General features: G+C 34.2%; 2 protein-coding genes across 3 annotated transcripts; one reads left to right on the top strand and one right to left on the bottom strand.

Annotated features, from left to right (window-relative positions):
- Positions 1–1013: 1013 nt before the first annotated feature.
- Positions 1014–2775, bottom strand: LOC132794420 (fibrinogen-like protein 1). 2 transcript variants are annotated; one of them, XM_060804880.1, is made up of 4 exons: positions 2542–2774; positions 1998–2472; positions 1277–1946; positions 1014–1207 (listed from the first exon to the last, which is right to left on the bottom strand). In XM_060804880.1, the coding sequence occupies exons 1-4, from the start codon at positions 2620–2622 to the stop codon at positions 1096–1098; spliced, it is 1338 nt and encodes a 445-aa protein (XP_060660863.1). In that variant the 5' UTR covers positions 2623–2774; the 3' UTR covers positions 1014–1095. The 2 variants fall into 2 exon arrangements, with proteins under 2 accessions (XP_060660863.1, XP_060660854.1); XM_060804871.1 differs by having other exon boundaries at positions 1277–2472; positions 2542–2775.
- A 14003-nt stretch (positions 2776–16778) lies between these two features.
- Positions 16779–17810, top strand: LOC132783605 (fibroleukin-like). Its single transcript, XM_060788875.1, has 2 exons — positions 16779–17540; positions 17610–17810. The coding sequence occupies exons 1-2, from the start codon at positions 17098–17100 to the stop codon at positions 17722–17724; spliced, it is 558 nt and encodes a 185-aa protein (XP_060644858.1). The 5' UTR covers positions 16779–17097; the 3' UTR covers positions 17725–17810.
- Positions 17811–22731: the final 4921 nt, after the last annotated feature.

Here is a 22731-nt window from a genome sequence, read left to right on the forward strand (position 1 = left end):
CTCTCTGTTTTTCTTTCTCCCTCTCCCCCTTTTCTCTGTGTGTTGTCTGCTGCCTTGCCACAGAATTTGCCTCTTTCTCAGCGCTGTTTTTGGGACTCCATCGAGAAAACTCATTTGGCTTCATAAATTATGCTGATCGAGAACATAAACTGCAAGTTGCATGATTGGAATTTCAATTTTTGCAATAACTTCTCCTAGCTGTAAACTATAATAAACCGAAAGGTATGGAACTGAAATTGGTTTCTGTAATAGGAGAGCTTTTCAGACTTTAGATATCAAAATTGAGTTCCTTAAAATATGTTTTGCGTCAATTATCTATGAGATATATCATATATTAGTTAATTACGTAATTGTAAAATTTCAGGAGTTATTCATTATTGTATATTCTATCTTATTTAAGATTTAAATCACAAAAAATTCACTTTAATAAATCACTTTAAAAATTTGAGTATTTTGATTACTATATTTTGATACTATATTAAATTGCTATTTTTGAAGAAGAATAATACTGCATTGTTTTGATTTCATTAATAATGGGTATCTTAGAATCGAACATACTTCACAGTAACTTTCTTATTTGATTATTGAGTGTTTCTTTCGTTTTTACGGCGAAACTTTTCGTAAATGTAAAATTTTAGGAGTTATGGGTAACTGGATTGAAATAAATTGTCAAATACAGCATTCAACATTTTTTGAAGTATTTTTCGGTATATTTGTTTTTTTTTTTTTAATTAATACCGCTTTATTTCGCTTCTATTAATAACCGGTAACTTAGAGTGTAACTTTTAAATTTGATTATTAATTATTATAGAGTGTTTCTTTAGTTTTTTTTATGTATTATTAGTAACAAAACTGCATCATTTATGTATAGATAAGAAACGAATATGTGCAGATCTTTTTTTAAATCTCATTAAAATTCAGGATTATCATAAGTTTACTTATTTGCATCTCTATTGAAAAACAAACAATAAATGCAATAAAATCTGAAATATTTCCATTCAAAAAATAAATCTCTACATTAAATAGTCGATCGTTTTATTTTTAGAACGTAATTTCTTATTGAGTCAAATATGGGAATTTCAGCTTTTCAGTTTATTACTTCTTCATCGCTTCATTGGGGCGAATTAGCATCTTAACTTCTTTAAGAGAAATATACTTGTTAGTGAACCAGCAACATAGCTGTTCTCCATATGGTGCATTTAAATTACTGCATAAGAAACAACAAACATCAATAATTATGTGTATTCCTTCGAAAATACAAATTTGCAATATTTACCAATCAATACAAGAATTGTACCACCAGCCATTTGCATTCAGGGCTGCGCAATTAATATGATTATATGGGTCGTTGTCGTGATCGAATGTTGAGAATTTCATGTCTTCATTGTAACTCATGCCATTATCAATAATAGTTCCATTGAATTTACCCAAACTCAGTTCATATCCATTATCTTCATCATATATTTTGAAATCGTCAAACCGAAAGTTGTAGGTACTTCCATTCTTAGCAACCATATGTATGTAAAGTTCGAAACGCTGCAGGCTCGTGATACGATGTATTTTTTCTAGTCCAAGAAAGAAATCACTTTCAGGAACACCGAAACCTTTGCGAAACGTTGCCCAATCCCTATTGAAACTCTCATTTCCCCCAACTCGTTGTTGTATTACAATCCATCCAGGTCCAGCTAACTGACTATCGCACAAAACATTGAATAAACCTATGCCAGAGACATTGAGTTGATGAACTCCTGAATAATCTCCCAAAGGAGGGCATGTTGTTGGACTTAATTTATGAAGTGCAGATTGACATAACTGATTTTCCTTGACTTTATCTATTAGCTTAGTTTCACTTTCTGTTAATTTCAATTGAATATTTTTCTGTTCTTCTCTAATGTTCTCTGATGTCCTATTTAATTTGTGGTTTTCTGAACGATATAACTGAATATCTTTTTCATGCGTTAGTAATATAGATTTACTCTTCTCTAATTCCAACTCACGTGTTTTTTGATGTTCTGTGTTATTTTTAATAATCTCACTCAATCTCTTTATATTTTCATCTTTTTCAATTAATCTAGAATTAAGAGATTTTAATTGAACTTGACAATTTTCTAAGTTGGTGGATTTATCTGTTAGTTGCTCTTCTAATTTAAGAATCATATTTTGTTGTGAATTTATTTCAAAATCAGATTTATCAACTTTATTTTGACACAATTGCAAATCGTTTTCCCCTTTGATTACTTTGTTTTTATACTCATTTAATAGAGCTGCCTCCTTCTTGAATGTTTCATGAATTCTTACAATTTTATGATATTTTTCCATAAGATCAAAACTTAATTCACTTATCTGCTTTTCCTTAGTTTCACTTTGTTCTAACTCATTTCTAACCTGCCTGAAATAATCTAGCAACGGTTTCACAGTCTTGTAGTTATGAAAGCGGCACTGTTCTTCCATTTTTCGGTCTGATTCACACGTCTGATAGGAAGAAAACGTATACACTTTAATTACTCTTTATTCTTCTTAGTATTATGTCTTTAATCTCACTTCATCTCCAGTTGTTGTAGCCACCAAGAATATTTGAAGGACCATCAGTAAGAAAACTCCGTTAAATTTTATTCTGCCCATTTTAAATGTTTCGACTGTCCTCAAACAAAATGAATTTGGAACTGAATTTCGTTATTTCGTTAAAGTCATTGAATGTCTGAAGCGGATGTGGATTCCGCTCAATAGATCTGAACGAGAGAGGTCAAGTAATGATAATCTAGAGTCTCGGCCTAGATTTTCTTTCGGCAGAAGTCATTTCAATGTCGGATGAGAAGAGATTGCAATGTCGGATGATCGTCTGTATTTTTTTTTTTTTAATTCGAAGAAATAAAAAAATATAAGCTCGGCGCATAAAATCAAGGCTTATCATTAGGAATAGCAATAGGTTCTGTTCTGTTTGCTCCAAGCAGCTTCTTCTTGAAGACTCATCGACAACAACATTGCTTTTAATTTCTTTCAATCGCGTGTTAACAGTGGGGTCAATCTCCGAAGTACTCGAAATTCTGCTCGAATACTTTCAAAACGACAATGGGACTGAGTTTTTATTAATATATATACTGACAACTATTTGGTTAGCAAATTTAAAAAACAACTTGATTAAGTTAATAAGAGTAAAATTGAGTTTTTATACCTGCTATCCATAGGGTAGAAGGGTATTATAACTTTGTGCCGGCAGGAAATGTATGTAACAGGTAGAAGGAGGCATCTCCGACACTATAAAGTATATATATTCTTGATCAGCATCAACAGCCGAGACGATTTAGCCATGTCCTTCTGTCCGTCTGTCCATCTGTCCGTATAAAACACTGGATCTCAGAGACTATAAGAGAATAGAGCTATAATTTTTTCGACAGCATTTGTTATGTTTGCACGCAGATCAAGTTTTTTTCAAATTTTTGCCACGCTCTCTTGCACCCTACAAATCAACAAAAATCGAATAGAACTAGCGTCGGGAATTGTGGTATATATAATAATAACTATAGGAATTATGATTCCTGAAAATTTGGCTGCGATCAGATAAAAATTGTCGAAGTTATTAAAGAAATGCTTTTGTATGGACAAAACTGCCTACTTACTAGGGGTGTTAGATACATTGGCTGATAATCTGGAATAGTGTGCCGTGTATGGTATTTTTTGAATGTGGTACTATATCGATATACCAAAAATACAATTTCGTATATTTTTAGTATATTTGTAGAATTTTGGTATATTCTGAGAATAATACCTTTTTTTGGTTTTATTCAAAATGGGTAGCGAGTATCTCACAGTCGATCACACTCAGCAGTAGCTTTCTTACTTATTTTTTTGATAAAGAAAGGCCTTAGACTATTTGCTGACTAAATTTAGGTTTACTTGTGCATTGCTTTAATATATTGAACAATTTTAATGTTTTGATTTGTTTGAAATATTTACTAAAGATTATCTAACGTTTGAATTTTACTATGTTGTTTTTCTCGCAAATTCAAACGCCTGATTAAAATGTGTGTTTGCAATAAATAGAAAACTTCTTTGAGCCAAAGCAAAGTAAGTCGCACCTTTTCGAATGAGTTGAATATTTAGCTAGAGAAAAAGCTAAGCAGAAGTAAATTGTTTTCGCTTTGCTTAGACACAAACTCAGACTCATACACATGAGTGTACTCGTTGGGGAAAAGAGCTGAGATTATTGCCATTTTGCCGCAATGAACTTAACCCTTCTTCGTGTAGAAGTTTTCACGAATATCCTATCCGCATTTAATTAGATTTATGCCCAAGAGGGCGATTCCGACTCGACTCCCACTACAACGATGTGTGAATTAAAATTTTTTTGTAAATTGCAAGCAAAGAATTCGCTCTGCCCCAGGGTTGAGATTGAGATTGAGAGAAGGATTGAGAACGGAAAGGAAAGGTGTTGTGGGAAAAACCCTTGCTATCAACTTGTCCGCTGTCAATTACACAAATAGCTCTTAGGCTTTGCTCATTCTATTGCCATTGTCGGTGCAGTAGTCAAAAGTTAATCAAATCAATGTTTGCCGGTCTTATCTTAGATACATGTCTATTTGTTATTTGTCAATCACTAAGCTACTTCATGTATGTCAATATGGGCCAGGTGCCAGATCCCAATTTTCCAACCCAGACCCAGACCATCTCACCTACAATCGAAGTGCTTTGTTCTTACACTTGACTGGCCACATTTTCCAGCTCACCCCAAGAGAGAATGAGAGAAAGAGAGAGAGAGAGAGAGAGACAGATCCGTCTGTCAATCTGTCTGTCTGACAGTCTTAGTGTCTTTCTGTTTGCCTTCTTTAGTCGACGGCTTTCTGGCCCTGCTCTGTTTGAGCTCAGTACATGCTTCATCTAGCTCACATAACACCAATTCCAATTTGAACATAAAATCGAACTGGGACAAAGACATTGAAATTGAAATCAAAAGCGGGAACGAAAACAAGAATAGAAACGAGCACGAGAACGAGAACGAAAAAATGGGAATGAGATTGGGCAACGGCCAATGGGAAGGCAAAATAAAAATGGAAATGAAAGTACGTACTTGGAGATGAAAGCGGAAACTAGCAGCAAACATGGAAAGCAACTTTGTAGTTTTGCTTCAAATTTATCAGTCCATTATACCTGATAGGTACGAGCACAATGAAATCCTTTGAAATGCTGCCAAGAGAACAAAAGACTCGAAAGCAAAATGAAGTGGTAACAGAAAACTAAAAACAAGTCAGGCTAAGTTTGAAACAAAGAATGCAATAAGTACGAAATTATACACAAATTTAATAAATAAATAATTATCACAAACTTAATTAGGATAATATACATATACAAAGCTATTAAAATATGAAGCATGTTCAGGCAATTATAATATAAATTTGAAATGCACAAAAATAAAAGAAATGTAAATTAAAACAAGTAAGAAAGTTACAGTCGAGTGTGCTCGACTGTGAGATACCCGCTACCCATTTTTAATAAAGGCAAAATATTGCGGTATCATTTTCAAAATATACCGAAAATACTAAAAGAAATACTAAAAATATACCAAATGGTATGTTTGGTATATCGATATAGTACACCATTCAAAATATACCATAAACGGCTTAATGTGCCAGATTGTCGGCCAAAGCAACTCAGACCCCTAGTAAGTAGGCGTTTTTCCCATACAAAAGTATTTCCTTAATAACTTCCACAATTTTTATCTGATCGCAACCAAATTTTCAGGAATCATAACTATTACAGTAGTTATTGTATATACCAAAATTCGTAGCTCTAGCTTTAAAATTACACTTGTTATTCGATTTTTTTGATTTGCGGGGGCGGAAGTGGGCGTGGCAAAAATTTGAAACAAACTTGATCTGCGTGCAAACATAACAAATGCTGTCGAAAAAAAATTATAGCTCTATCTCTTATAGTCTCTGAGATCTAGGTGTTCATACGGACGGACGGACGGACGGACAGACGGACAGACGGACAGACGGACAGACGGACATGGCTATATCGTCTCGGCTGTTGACGCTGATCAAGAATATATATACTTTATAGGGTCGGAGATGCCTCCTTCTACCTGTTACATACATTTCCTGCCGGCACAAAGTTATAATACCCTTCTACCCTATGGGTAGCGGGTATAAACAGCAGACAATTTGGTTCATTTTACTAAACACAAATTATATTAGTCTGAAAAAAAAAGTATTTCAACTATTTGATATCCTTTTTTCACAATATAAATAAATAATAAAATAATAAATAAGAGAATACAAAAAAAAATTGGGAATATACAAAAATAGAATTTGATTAAAATATTTAATTGAAACAAAGCAGAGCGATATTATTCTAAAAATATGTAAAAATTAATTGCAGAATTACTAAATAATATTACATTTAGAATATTCTATTGAGTTAAAAATATACCAAATTGAGAACTAAAGCAAGTTACATTATAAAATTAATATACCAAAAAAATAAAAAATACAATTATGCTTAAAATATACTATTGGGACAAAAATATACTAAATTGTGAACCAAAGCAAATTTCATTGCAAAAATTAATATATCAAAAAAGTAAAATATACTATTGACTTTAAATTATACCAAATTGTGAACCAAATCTAATGTAACTTGATTTGGTAAAATTAATATACCAAAATAATATACCAACAAATTAAAAATATACTATTGGGTTAAAAATATAACAAAATGTGCACCAAACCAAGTGACATTATATAATTTATATACCCACTTAATATACCGAAATATTCAAAATATACTATTGACTTAAAAATACTCCAATTTGTGAACCAAAGCGAGGTTCAATCAAAGAAGATAGGAGAGATAGAATGATATCTCTTAAGTTATTTTTCTCCCTTCCTTTCTAATTGGTCTTCCGCCTATTTATTAGATAGCCATTCTAGAGCCCAGAGTAAAGAATAAAATACTAGGCAAAAAGGGCAGCCTCAAATTATTTGCTTATGAATTTAATTACACAGAGCCAACAACACTTTAAAATGTCCCCCCTTCAACATTCTTTGGGTAGCGCAGATGAAAATACCCACAAATGGAACTTAAAAATTCAAAGCATACTTCTGGGGGCGGGTCCAAACATCCCACAGGCTGTCAATTTGCTAAGATGCAAGACGCAAGACGCCAAGACTAAAGTGAAGTCATTAATTGTCGTTGTCGTTCGTCCTGTGGCGATTGAAGTCAAGTTTGACCAGCCGGAAGGAAAGGAAGCGAAGGCGCAGACTGGACAAGTGCTTACATATCGAACTGTTGCTAACTGAGACTTGGTGTTCCATTTAATTGTTTTGACGTTGCGCGTGTTTTGCATGCCAAAGCAGTTGGTGGCACGAAGGGAGGGCAAAGCAGGTGTAATGGTTGAACACCGGCTCTAAGGTATAATTTCTATTTGGCATTGCATACACGTCGCCGAACTCAGCGCATCGGCGACCGCCTTTTAATTAGCCTGTGCCCAGGATACCCACAGCTCATGCACTTAATTAACCAGGTCGGGGTCTCTCGTTCAGGTTCAGGTTCTGGGTCTGGGTCTGGGTCTGGGTCTAGTTTGTGATCGAAGCGAGAGAGCGACTAGCGGCTATATTCAGACAGTGCTTGGGCGTGGCGACGATTCAATTTGGCTTGATGGAGCGTGGCGCAAAGCGTGTGCCACATACGCAATGTTGCCACCGTTTACCGTGTTGCAAAGTGACGCACCAAAAAGTATGCATAACTAAATGCTGTTCGCATGCATGAGCTAATGGCCAAAGCCAAACGAATGGTAATTGTGTTGAAAGCGGTCCCAACGCAGACAAATGGTGCAAAGGGAAGCAGGGAGTGGGAAGGGGCAACTGTGCTTGACCTCGGGCTACGCTAACTTCAATACGTGCCACCAACAAGAGTCGTCCACATCTCGTCGGAGGCTCAGTTCTCAGTTCTCTGCTGCAGTCATATTCTTTGTTTCTTTCTTTCTTTTTTTTTGGCTTTGAGGCATCTGGTGTGGTTCTTTTATTGTTAGCTACGTGCGCCTCCTCCTTTGTTCCTCTTCTCCCCTTCCCTCCCTTTGCGCTGCCCCACACATGGCCTCCCCATTCCCCAGCATAAGCTAAAAGCCGCTGTATGCAAAGCTGCGTGAAAAATTAGCGTCATTGCCGTTTGCTGTTCACGGCAGCAGTCGAGGCGACAGCTGCGCGCCTCTTGTTTTACGGCCATTTTTTCTCGACATTTTTTGATACCCTGTATAAATGGAGTGTTGGATGAGGGGTTGTTGAACGGGCATTAAAATGGTTCTTTATGGTTGTTAAAGAGAAACTTATAATGAATAATTTGAATCAATGAAACTATCAATCATTAAGAGAATTTATTAGTCCACGGTTTTTCATCAATCACCCAATCATTAAGATAATGAATCAATCGATGCATTGCAAAGGTTTGATCAGTAATCAGTAATCAAGAATCAATCATACAAAAATTGATCTGCAAAACAGTTCACAATAAGTCGGTCAATCAGTCAATCATTTAATAAAATATCAGTCAAACTTACAAAGCATTAATCAAATACTCAACAATGAGTCTGGAAGTCAATCCTTTAACCAAGCAAGAAGTTAATAAATCAAATAATATGTCTTTCAATTCAATCATTAAATCAGCCAATTATTTAATACATCTTATAAGGCATCAACCAAATGCCCCAAAAGGAGTCGGCAAGATAGCTAATCAATCAGTTAAAATATATTTATGAGTCAGTCAGTCAATCATGTAATAAAGGAGAAAATGGTCACACTAAAGTAGACTTCTTAAATCATTTTGTATGTCTTCGAATTCAAAAATCAATTAATCTATCAATCGTTTAATATAGCCTTTAAAGCATGAATAAAATGCCCAAAAGAGTTTATTAATCAGACAACATTTCTCTAAATTCAATAATAAGTCTGTTAGTCAATCAAATAACATTTTAGCGATTTCACTAATGCTTAAGTCAGTCAATCATTGAAAACCAAACCAAACTAAACCGAATCGTATCTAAGTCCGTTAGTTAATCAGCGAGTCAATCAAACAATCAACAAGCGTTGCCAATTGAAGAGTCAGCCTGGATAAAAAAGTCAGTCCATCCTTTTCCATGGTATCTCAATGTCGATTGGCACTCACACAAATCGTTTTTGGCTACGCCTTTGTTCTAGCTGTATTTTTTCAGGCGGCAGGCAAAAAGCAGCATTGCAGTTTCCTTTTTTTATCGTTGGTCTTGATGCTTTTGTTGCTGCTGTTGTTGTTGTTGTTGGTTGTGCTGCACATTTCGTGGCTTTTGCGTGCTGACACATCTATGTGTGGGTGTATGAGTGCGTGTGTGTGTGTAGATGCCTGTAAATGTGTGCAGCAGCAACAGCATGATTGGAGGACTAATAAAATGCATTAAACTGTGCATTTATTTTTTCATATTCGAAATGTTTGGCATTTATGCTTTTCATATTAAAGAAATTCTTTAAATTTCTTGAAACTAGACTCAATAAATCTCCTTAAATTTCAACCATTTTTTAAGACTTAAATTTAGTTTAGCTTTTACAGGTGGTAAGTTTAGTTTACATACATTTAACATAAGTTTCAGTAAAACACGAAATCAATGGCCAAAATCGAAATCATAAACTTTAAATTCTTAAGGAATATTTGAGGATCCATGTTCAAAGTTTTCATCTGTTTGTTCTTTGCTCACTTTCAGCTTGTGGTACAACATATTTAAGCAACTTTAGTTTGAACAGATTTAGCAAAAATAAATTGAATAAAGTGTGAAAATTCATCCACTCAAATAGGAATATTCACAGCTCAAAAATTGTATCCTATTTAAATGTTGTGCCTTCATTTGCAAATTTCCTGTCGGACCAACCTCTTGTTTTCCTGAATTCATATCAAAAGTTTCCGCAGTTGATTTGCAACCACACACGAGTGTGAGACCAACCACATTACCCGCAATTCCAGGCAGTTTCTCTGCCACATTCTGTAAATCCTGCACGTGCAAGACCCAAAAAAAAAAAAAAAAAAACAAAATCGAGAAACTACAAAAAACATCAACAACAAAATCTGCATTTATATTAGTGTGTGTTTATGTGTATTCCGTTTGTGCGTTTGCTCGCATGTCTTAAGAATTGTGTCCCACTACAACTCCCCATTTACAAGCCTCCTCCACTTGCACTTTCTCGCTCACTCGCACTTACACTCGCATTGTCAGCGCTTGTCCCACTTTCAGTCGATGTTCCTTCTCCTCCTCGCTTCGCCTTCAAGCGTAGCGTACCTTTTTGCATACACTTGTGAATTTCGAATATTTCACGAAAGCAAAATCTGTTGTCTCTTTTGCCTGTTTTGCGTTGGAGTATTACAAACTGCGAGGGTGGCTCTTGAAGTTTGTCACTCGAACCTAAGCAGAATAATAAATGTGGTTAATTAAATGTAAAGTTGTTTTAATTTTTTTTTCCTTCATAATGAGTTATACATTTTATTGTATTGTTATTTATATTCGAAATTTATTTATTTATGCAATTAATAACATGAATTTATAGAAGTAAGTACTAAAGCTATGCAGAAAGATCGAATAGTCTCAGCTTTTACTTAAGAGAAGTTGTAAACAAGCATACAAAATATATATAATTGAATCACTGCAATCATCTCTATGTAGCCGTTCACATACTTTTGTGACTCATCTCGCAACGCCTGTCCCAATAAATGTGCGTGTGAGTGAGTGTGTTGTTTTTGCATTTGTCATCGAAAAATGTTTTACTGCTCACCCAGCAGCCAATTTGTGAAGCAACACACTCTCGCTCTCACCTTCTTTGCCTTTGCCTTTGCATTTGCCTCCCGCTCTGAATTACGAACGAACGAGCAGCGCACTCTGTCGCACTTGTGGGCCGCAGGTCGCAGTTCTGCTGCCGATGAAAGAACACAAGGAATGAAAACTGTAAATTTATTGTGAACCACATGCGAATTCAAAATGGTAAACAAACTTGCCAGTCTCTCTTGCCACAAGCAGAGCAGACACAGCAAAGAGGTCAAGAGGAGGGAAAATGGGAATAGTTGGCGAGGTTGGGAACGTGCCTTGGGCAAAAGCAATTAGAATGATCATAAATGGAAATTGCAAACGCAAATTGAGTTTGTCGGCGAGCTGCCAACACAATTCGCATTTCAATTAATTAGTTGGCAAATTATAAAATGTTTTATGTAGATTTTTGTTGCTGGCTTTTTTGTTATTGTGATAATCTAATCACAAGTTGTACGGCAACAAATATTTAATCGATTTTCAAAAGCAAGCGCAGTCATAAAAAAATGTTCTTTTTAATTACAAAGAATTCAGAGGTTTTACTTTTGATTTTTAACAATTTCATATAATTTATTTTCTTTTATTTACTTGTTTAATTCATGCTCTTTATATTGATTTTTCGCCAGAATATTTAAAAAATTAATATCCCATTGTTCATGTTTTCTGCTGCTTGCAATCAGATTTATATTATGCAATGTAAATGTGCGAACTACGAGTGCATTTAATTAATTACGATTGCACATTTTGTGCAGCAAATTCAAGTAGTTTTTATTCAAATTTTCATTATGCGAACACCATGAGTGTGAGTGTGAGTGTGAGTACGACTTCGAATACGAGCACTCAAGCTCATACTCGTGTTTGTATTCGTATTTGGCCTGAATGTTGTATGAGTACTTTGCCTCCGGTCGCAACGCCACGCCAAGCAATTAAAAATGCTGAGCATTTGCAAGTAATTAAGAAAGTTTTTGCTACTTGTGTAACTTTCTGCTACCACACGAACAGAAAAGTCTGTCTGTCTTTCTGTCTGTCTGTCAGATAGATACACACAGTGAGGGGTCTGAAAATGGTGGAGGGGGGGGAAATGGATCACACACTTGATGCCTCGCATCATCTCTCACATCTCTCACATCTCGCACATCTTTCACATATCAGTCAGGCATAAAATTCTAATGATAACTTGGAATGGTCTCCGCCGTTCAGCTGTGAAATGAGTTGGCATACCTGGCACTCACAGTGGCAGCAACAGCACTGGCAATGCCACCAACAGCAACAGCAGCAACTGCTAATAAAATGTCAGCACGAAATCGAAGTCATCCTCTGGCAAAGCATCCCAGCAACCATCACCGAGAGAAATCGTTTCATGGCTTTCCATTTCACTTAACATAAGTAATACACGCTCACTCAATCTCTCTCTCTCTCTCTCTCTCTCTCTCTCTCGCTCGCACACACTTGCACACATAACTCATACGCAGTGGATGCAGCACAGGTCTAATATGGATTGCTCCTGCTGATGTTGCTGCTGATGCTTCTGCTGTTACACATACTTTATGGAACGTTATCATAATCGCAATGCGTTTTTCATTTGCAACACACTTGAGTGGGGTAACATGATTTGCTCATGTGCATGACACCATCAAATATTGATAAAGATTGCGATTTTCTAAATGCGCAAATGGGGGAAAATAAAACTGGGATCGTTTGTAATTCTATCCTATTCAATTTGATTTTTAAATTTTTTTAAATTTATATAAACAAACCAAAAAATATTATAGTTATTTATTGAATTATTTTCATTACTACTACAAAATTTCTATTGTATTTAATCCGTATCTATTAACTTCCAAATATCTGCTTACGTCATTTAAGAATGAATGCTGCAGATGGGTGTAGGTTTATTTGGCTTAAAATTTGGTATATTTTGTACTCTGCGGTATATTTCGAGTGTATGCAGTGGTATACCAAATATAATCGTTGGTATATTTAGGGATTTTTGTAGTAAAAATATGTGTAACGGAGTTTATTTGGCTGATATTCTGGTATATTTTGTGTTCTATGGTATATACCAAATATGGTGTATGGTATATTTTAGTGCTGTTGTGGTATATTAATTCGGTATACTATATTTTTAGAATATGGATTGAAATTGGTTGCGAGTGTCTCACTGTCGAGCACACTTGATTGCAGCTGTCATCCTTCTTTTAAACCGATGATATTAATATCACAACACCTTCAACTATATATTCTTATTGCAGCTCTTTCGACATTATCCCAGTACTCTTGAAGAGTATGAAACTATTCGCTTTAATTGTCCGTCTTCACCTGTGGCACTCTCACATTTCAATGCTGAAAAGAATGCAAAGTTTGCTGCTGCCATGCGTCGCATTTTGAATGAACATGCCAGCAACAGAGGCAGAGATAGAGATAGAGGCAGAGGCTGTGGGGAAACCCCCTGCGTAGGCGTTTAACTAGGATAGGGGCGTGGTCGCATCACATCACATCGCATCACTTGACTCTGGGATTCTCCCTCGTTCGTATCTGCTGCGTGCGTTTGGGATTTCCATAACGCAGAATACTTGAAAATCGTTTTGTGTGTTTGACATAGATTTCAGTCAGGCAATTTATATCGATCTGTTGGGCAAGCGAAACAAATTGTAAATGATTTTCAAAGTATGTCGCTCAACACTTTAAGCGATGCCATTTAATATCGCTCAGCTGTTGGGATCAACGCAACGTGTGTTGCCTGACATTAGAGGCAACGCCTTCTGCCCAACCCATTGTCAAGTCGAGTGTAAGAATTTCACACACGCACACACACACTCGTCGAATGCGCATAATCACCGTCTGAAATTAAGCACAAAATTTGAATTTAAAATGTTTTTGTTAATGTTGTTGTTCTATCGCACATTCTGTGTACGCAGAGTTAAAGCAATTCATGCAGAAACAAAAGTAAGAAAGTAGAAAAACTTTGCAGCTGAATCAAATTAAGCACAAAAAGTCGGCAAGAGCTAAAACTGCATGACATTTTTAATTATCTAGAACAAGCGCACTTAGCACACACATATACTCAAATGAGTGTATGTGTTTGTGGAACTGTGGAGCAAGTAGCCGCATTAAATGTTCAAAAATATAAGTAATTTCCGTAAAAAATGATTAGATTGATTTTTCACATTAAAACTGTGAATATGCATTTGAGTATTTAAAATAAAATACTAAACTATATTTTAAAAATATACCGAAAATATAATGCAAACTACTAAAATATACTGAAAGATATACATATTTGGTATGTTGACATTTAAAATATACAATATAGTTCAAAATATTCCAGATTGCCAGCCAAACCAATTAAGATCACAACAAGTTTGAGCATTTGTTAAATATTTTGGTACTATATTTATGATCTAGTAGTTATTTATGATATTTATTTTTAATATAATTCGTTTAAGTTGTTTTGTGGATAGCAAAGAAGTAATTAAAAAGCAAAAAATTTCAATAAACCTAAAAAAAATTTGAAAAAAACGTTATCATTCTTTTGAATTTTAATTACAATAAATCAGCATTTAAATATGTACTTATATCAGTCAGACTAATTTTTTGTTCATCTCGAATGTGTCACTATGAATTCGAAGCTTTACAATTCTAATAAGTTTACCGAAAAGCATGTACGATTACTATTCCATCGTGTATGACACAAAGTGCATTCAGAATGAAAAAATAAAAATGACAAAGTTTTCTAGAGTGCATACGGAAAGTAGCTACATCATATGGTAAAAAAAGAAGAGGGATTTCTTTGAATCTAACAAATGTTGATTAGGATATTTTAGTTCAAATAGTCAGTGAATAAAATTACATCAAGGTATTTGATGTACTTTCATAAATAATTAAATTGCGACAAAACAACTTTAGAATATGGGTTAAGTTCATCTCGAATTTTCTATGAAACTACGAAAAATAAGATGTATGTATACGTAATCTTATAATGTTTAATAAGTTAACCACAAAGTACGCTTTACTCCTTAACTACCGTGCACAACAAACTCAAAGTGCATTCGCAACGCACACTAGCAAATGTGATGCTCATACACACACACACGCACAAACACAATTACAAACACAAAAATCATTGCATACTTTTGTGGGCTGGGCATTTAAATGAAAATTTTGCAGTGCTAACTGCAAATGCAGAAGGAAGTCGAGTGAAAAGCACGTTCACACATAAACACAAACCCATAAAGCGAGTTAGAGAAAATAAGATATACGCAGAGAAAAAGTTCGAGAGAGTAAGAGAAAGAGAAAGAGAAAGTGTGGTAAATGGCATGCGAAGAATGCCTAAAAAGCATTGAGAGCAGACAATATGCTTTTTGCCTACGCTTTAATTAAATATTTGAAATATACTGCAAGAATTCCCATTTGCTTATAAGCCATGCTTAATAGTCAATTAAAACTTTTTTGCGAGATACTTTAAAACGCATTCGCCATAATTAATAATCGACCTTAATCAGTCTTAATGAAAAACAAGTAAAAAGCTACAGTCGAGTATACTCGACTGTGAGATACCCGCTACCCATTTTGAATAAAAGAAATATATTTTGCGGTATTTTTCTCAAAATATACCAAACATACTACAAAAATACTAAAAATATAGTAAATGGTATATTTTGTATATCAAGATAGTACCACATTCAAAATATACCATAGGCGACACATATACCAGATTGACAGCCAAACCCACTAAGACCCCTGATAAGTAAGCGTTTTTGCCCATACAAAAAAAATTCGTTAATTACTGCGACGATTTTTATCTGATCGCAACCAAATTTTTAGGAATCATAATTATTATAGTTATTATTGCAAATAACAAAATTAAGAATATATATATTTTAAGGGATCGGAGATGCCTCGTTCTACCTGTTACGTACATTTCCTGCCGGCACAAAGTTATAATACCCTTCTAACCTATGGGTAGCTGGTATACAAAATCAATTATACTATTATTAACTTAATCAATTTATTTTTAAATTTGCTAACCAAATAGTTGTCAGCATATATATTATTACGAAATCAGTCCCATTGTCGTTTGGAAAGTATTCGAGCATAATTTCGAGTACTTTGGAGATTGACCCCACTGTCAACACGCGACTGAAAGAAATTAAAAACAATGTTGTTGTCGATGGGTCTTCAAGAAGAAGCTGCTTGGAGCAAACAGAACAGAACCTATTGAGCAAAAAAAATTACAGACGATCATCCGACATTGAAATTTCTTCTGCCGAAAGAGAATCTAGGCCGAGACTCTAGGTTATCATTACTTGACCTCTCTCGTTCAGATCTATTAAGCGGAGTCCACATCCGCTTCAGACATTCAATGACTTTAACGAAATAACGAAATTCAGTTCCAAATTCATTTTGTTTGCGGGCAGTCGAAACATTTAAAATGGGCGGAATAAAATTTAACGGAGTTTTCTTACTGATGGTCCTTCAAATATTCTTGGTGGCTACAACAACTGGAGATGAAGTGAGATCAAAGACATAATACTAACAAGAATAAAGAGTGATTAAAGTGTATACCTTTTCTTCCTATCAGACGTGTGAATCAGACCGAAAAATGGAAGAACAGTGCCGGCTTCATAACTACAAGACTGTTAAACCTTTGCTAGATTACTTCAGGCAGGTTAGAAATGAGTTAGAACAAAGTGAAACTAAGGAAAAGCAGATAAGTGAATTAAATTCTGATCTTATGAAAAAATCAAATTGTAAGAATTCATGAAACATTCATAAAGGAGGCAGCTCTATTAAATGAGTATAAAAACAAAGTAATCAAAGGAGAAAACGATTTGCAATTGTGTCAAAATAAAGTTGATAAATCTGAATCTGAAATTAATTCACAACAAAATACTATTCTTAAAATAGAAGAACAACTAACAGATAAATTCACCAACTTAGAAAATTGTCAAGTTCAATTTAATTTTGTTAATTCTATATTAATTGAAAAAGATGAAAAGATAAAGAGATTGAGTGAGATTATTAAAAGTCACAACGAACAACAGAAAACACTTGAGTTGGAATTAGAGAAGAGTAAATCTTTAATAATAAAGCATGAAAAAGATATTCAGTTATGTTCAGGAGTCAACAAATTAAATAGGCCATCAGAAAACATTATAGAAGAACAGAAGAAGATTGAATTGAAATTAAAAGAATGTAAAACTAAGCTTAGTCAATGTGAATTAATTCCCACAACATGCCTCCCCTTCGGAGATTATTCAGGAATTCATCAACTCAATATCTCTGGCATGGGTTTATTCCATGTTTTGTGCGATAGTCAGTTAGCTGGACCTGGATGGATTGCAATACAACAACGAGTTGGGGGAAATGAGAATTTCACTAGGGATTGGGCAACGTTTCGCAAAGGTTTCGGTTCTTTTGGAAGTGATTTCTTTCTTGGATTAGAAAAGATACATCGTATCACGAGCTTGCAGCGTTTCGAACTTTACATACATTTGGTTGCTCAGAATGAAAATACCTACAACATTCGTTATGACGACTTCAAAATATCTGATGAAGATAATGGATATGCACTGAGTTTGGGTAAATTCAATGGAACTATTGCGGATAGCGTGAAATACTCTGAAAACATGAAATTCACAACATTCGATCGGGACAACGACAAATATGATTCTGGTAATTGCGCAGCCTGGAATAAAAGTGGCTGGTGGCACAAATATTGTTTTGCTTGGTAAATATCGCAAATTTTTATTTTCGAAGGAATACAGATAATTATAGATTTTTGTTGTTTCTTATGCAGTCATTTAAATGCACCATATGGGAAAAATCTACGTTGGTGGGACCATAGATACAATTATATTTTTCTTGAAGAAGTTAAGATGCTAATTCGCCCCAAAGAAGCGATGAAGAAGTGATAAACTGAAATGCTGAAATTCCCATATTTGACTCAATTATGTAATCATTTATGTATAATTGGTGCATTAAGAAATTGGGTTTTGAAAAATAAAACGATCGACTATGTAATGCAGCGATTTATTTTTTGAATGGAAATATTTCAGTTTTTATTGCATTTATTGTATCTTTTGATGCAGCAAATTTAAATCTTTAGATGCTTTCAATAGAGGTGCAAATACTTAAAAGTCAGTAAACTTATGATTATCTTGTATATATATTCGACGATTTTTATCTGATCACAACCAAATTTTCAGGAATCACAATTATTATAGTTATTATTGTAAATACCGCGCTTTATAATTACGCTTGTTTCTCCATTTTTGTTGATTTTCGGGGGCGGAAGTGGGCGTGGCAAAAATTTGAAATATACTTGCAACATAACAAATGCTGTCGAAAACAGATTATAGCTCTACCTCTTATAGTCTCTGAGATCCAGTGTTTCATATGGACAGACAGACAGACGGGCATAGATAGATCGATCAAGAATATATGTATATACTTTCTGGGGTCGGATATGCCTCCTTCTACCTGTTACATACATTTCCTGCCGGCACAAAGTTATAATACCCTTCTATCCTATTGGTAGCGGGTATAAAAAGAAGCCAACTGCCTATAAAGTAAATGCCTTTTTATGGCATCTGTTGTTGGCTGCTTTATTTCGCAGTGCATTTTATTAAAATAAATAATTCTTTTGATAAAGCAAAGAAAGAATTAAACGCATTTATTAAATTTTAATAACACAATTATGAATTAAGGGGATATAATTAGCATAGAAATGCGTATTGATTAATTTATAATTTATCAAACGTTTATAGAGCATATGAAGAGCAATTTAAGCATATTAATCGTACTCGAGCGAAGTCCATCATCGATTGAAACAATTTAATTATTAATCACAAATAGCTTCGAGCTTGATACTAATGGCTGCTAATGAATAAACGCATAAATATGACTCACAACGGAAAATAAATATGGAATCAAACCTGGTCAATCAAATGAGGCAACATTCAGACAAAGCGAAACCAGTTAAATATTTCAATAAAATTAACTCGGACATTTTCTAATTTGCACACTTTGCTTATTTGCGCAGGTCTTGAATTTCGCATTAAGCCTAGTTTTTTCCGCTTAACAATTATTTATTTACTTAGTTTGTTTCTCCGGCTTGACCATTAAACAAAGCCAAAAGCTTAAAACTTTGAAATAGAAAAACTGTTGCGATTATTTGTGCAGCACTTTAAGGTGAAACTACAAACAGAAAACTTTTAACGCATAAAATTAAGCCACGTTTTGCATATTTTGCAATTTTTAAGTTGCCAACAAAAGCAACAGATAACAACAGAGAAAACATGCGCAGTTTAACAATTTCCAATTTTTCTTTGGCGATACCATCAGAAGGTTTCTTTTCAAGCGACTTTTCGCCAATATCCGGTCGCTTAACGATTATGATAAGTTATCAACTAAGAGTTACCCTGTAAGCCAAAATCATTTTAGTTATAGATTCAACAGTTTTCAGTTTCTCTTATGTCTACAATAAAATTGAAATTCAGGTACTATTCCTACAGCATTTTTGTTTAGCTTGCGTTTTAAAGCATTAGAGGAAAAACACTTATTATTTATGTAGGTTTATTAATATTAGAGATGTCTAAGGTTTTCTTGATTATAAAAAAGTGCTGTTTCCAGATGAACGGAATAAATGATCTGCGCAAAAGCTTTATATTGCGTAAGCTCCCCAAAATTTAATATGACCATTTATGTGCTTCATTAGGCAAGGAAATAGTAAAAAACAGAAAATTTATGGCAATACTACTGAAATATTCGTCTATTAAGCACCAACTATTGCATCAACCGGTTCATTTCTGTATTCTTCTGTCTGTCACAGAATATAAAAAAAAAATATGAGGCTGTAGAAGAAATGTTCTCATTGAGTCGTAAAAATTACATCATCATTAAGTTCTAATGTTAAATTCAAAAAAGGTTTAATTAATATTAATAAATTAATTAATAACTATTGAAGTGCAAACTACTTATTGTGAATTCAAAACTTGTGAAATGAAAACTGAATAACCGATTGTTATTGTATTATGATAACCTTTGATATATTTCAGTATTATTTTGGTATACTAATTCGGTATATTTTAAAAATAGTACACTATTTCGGTATGTTTTAGGAATACCATTTCATTGTTTCGGTATATTTTTGTGTTATTTTGCTTTATAAATTTGGTATATTTTAAGAATAATACCAGACTGTTTTGATTTTATTGAAAATAGGTAGCGGATATATCACAATCGATATATTTTGGTATTATTTCGGTACATTAATTTGGTATATTTTATGATTAATACCGTACTATTTTGGTATATTTTAGAACTATGTCGATATATTAATGTTGTATATCCTTAGAATTATAATTTCACTATATTTCTTTTATTTTATTTATTTGGTATATATTTTATTTTATTATTTTATATATATATATATATATATAAATATATATATATATATATATATATTCGTTTGGTATATTTAGCCAATAAAATAAATGTTAATTTGTCATTTCAATATTAATTTAATTAACATTTTATATAGGCACTTTTAAACCTGCTTCCACTTTTTAATGGAAATTGTTCCCAGAATGTCCTAAAATATTTCTAAATTTATTGCAAAAATTCATAATAATTATTATTATTTCCAGTGCGTGTTTGTTCTAATTAAAATTTACATAGAATACTATAAATTTAGCTCACATGTTGGCAGATCAATGGTCTCATTTGCTTAATTTGTGTTGGCTCTTGTCATAAAATGTGTCGCAGCGTGTCAGATGTTGCTATTTTTACCTTTATTGTGTAGACACTGCCGCCTATTTTCGCATAAATAAATAAATAGCCAGCGTACACACATTCGCACGTATCTAGGTGAAAAGGTACGTGCTCATCTACTCTGCACTTGCTGCCATAAAATGCCCCAAAATAACAAACAAGATGTTCAGGGTAAAACATGTGTAGTTTTATATTTTTTTTTTTTAGCAAAAAACATGCAATCACTTTGTTGTTAACTTTTGTGTATATTCTTACTAATTTAATCTGCTCTTTTTATTTTACTTCGTTAACCCTTGAAGCGTTTGCTTATCAGCAGCAGTCTGCAATTTAGGGGACCCTGCTCTGGGCAGAGTATTGTGAAAAGAGGGACATGACAGCCCGCAAGTGAAACACAATGCAAATGTTGTCGTTGATAACTTTATCAACACAAAATTTTGCATACATCAAGACGCACAAGCCAAGTCGAGTTTTGCTTTCATCCTTCGTCCTTCGCCCGCAGTCAGCTTCCGACTTTTCTAATAATAAAGCATACTTATTCGGTCTTCGAGGGAGCGAGCAAGGAAGGAAAGGGAACGGAGGGAAGGAAGGAAGGATGGGAATGTGCTGGCTGGCTGGCTGGCATGTCGAATTTGCTTCGATGGCTCTGTTGTTGGCGAGTATCAACGCAACTTGCTAAGGAGCTGTCACTTGTGAATACACTCACACTCACACCCACACTCACGCACTCGCACTCATATCCGCTTCACTCGATTTCAACAATGTGCTCTCCTCTTTCGCCTCATCCCCCTGGCTATGCGTTTAGTTGGTGTCCGTGTTAATGTTTGTTGACATGGAAAAGCCTAAAGTTATTGTTTGCAACACCATTGCCTGACCTCGACCTGGCTAAACTGACCCTGGTTGTGGTTCTAACGCCCCCCCGAAAAGGCTACATAATTTGCCTCTTTGCTGCCTACACGCTCCTCTCTCTCCCTCTCTCCTTCAGGGCACTCCTAATAAGCGGCTCAAGTGTTGGTCTGGAATTAATGCGCTGCCTCCTCCTCTTCTACTGTATCAATGCCTTTCAGCCCCTTTCCTCCTCCCAACTGTCATTGCCTGTTTGTTGTTTGTTTATGTATTTATCATCGCCTCTGCCCAAAGTTACAATCACCGGACATGAAAAGGCCAGAGACTGAGACTGAGTCTGAGACTGAGACTGAGTGCGTGTGCTCTGCTTCTGATTATCCTTCAGATTTCAACTGAAGATTTCTAAAGCCATTCTACTTGGTGACTAAGTGTACACTTTTTGCTCGCTTTCGATCTCCCAAGGGCTTTAAATGTTACATCTCTTTAGCACTGAATGCTCTTTTTAACTTTGCAGATAATAAAGACTATCAGAGATTGGCATTCGAAGAGCCTTTCAATCGATACATTTAACAAGGCTGCTTTTCTTATGCTTACTTGCATTTTGTTTCTTGATTTTCACATATATCGTTTTGCTTTATTTTTAATTAACTTTATTTAATTATTGTTCATCTAAACTGTTATAGAGGGACTTTTATTGCTTTAGTATTTTGAATATATATCGTTTTCATCAATTTTTCATGTTTAAATTATGAATATCATTCAGTTTAAATTAACTATCAATCCTTAACTATTATTTCAAATAAGCTTTAATATGTTATGTTAAATGTGATTTTACTATAGAATCGTTTAACGAAGCGTTGAAGGAAGCAAATGTATGTGTGTCGATTGTCTGAGTTGCTTTGGTTAACAATCTGGTATATTTTGTACTCTGTGGTATACATTTTTTTTAATATCAATATACCACATACATATTTCGGTATCGTTCAGTATTGTTGGTATATTCGTTTGGCATATTCTAAATATAAAATTATATCAATATACCAAAAAAGCTTTTGTATTTTTTTGGTATATTCGTTTAGTAAATTTTAAGAATAATGTCGCACTGTTTTGCCCTTAATAAAATTAGTACTTTTATTACATAAAATAAAATAAAATTTATTTTTATTTTAAACTTATGAATTTATGTTGATAGAAATTTCTTTATTTTGAATTTATGTCACTCCTTCAGCCTTATAAATTAAAAATGTATATGAATCCGTATGTATATCATAAACTAAATTTATTTTAATATTTTCCAATTTCGT

Source organism: Drosophila nasuta, chromosome 2L (genome assembly GCF_023558535.2).
Source record: "Drosophila nasuta strain 15112-1781.00 chromosome 2L, ASM2355853v1, whole genome shotgun sequence".
Classification (NCBI taxonomy): domain Eukaryota; kingdom Metazoa; phylum Arthropoda; class Insecta; order Diptera; family Drosophilidae; genus Drosophila; species Drosophila nasuta.

Coding starts and splice junctions, on each gene's coding strand:
- LOC132794420 (XM_060804871.1), bottom strand. CDS start 2,622: ATGGGCAGAATAAAATTTAACGGAGTTTTCTTACTGATGGTCCTTCAA. Junction 2,473..2,541: donor CTACAACAACTGGAGATGAA/GTGAGATTAAAG, acceptor TCTTCCTATCAG/ACGTGTGAATCAGACCGAAA. Junction 1,208..1,276: donor TACAATTCTTGTATTGATTG/GTAAATATTGCA, acceptor TTTCTTATGCAG/TAATTTAAATGCACCATATG.
- LOC132783605 (XM_060788875.1), top strand. CDS start 17,098: ATGGGTTTATTCCATGTTTTGTGCGATAGTCAGTTAGCTGGACCTGGA. Junction 17,541..17,609: donor CACAAATATTGTTTTGCTTG/GTAAATATCGCA, acceptor TTTCTTATGCAG/TCATTTAAATGCACCATATG.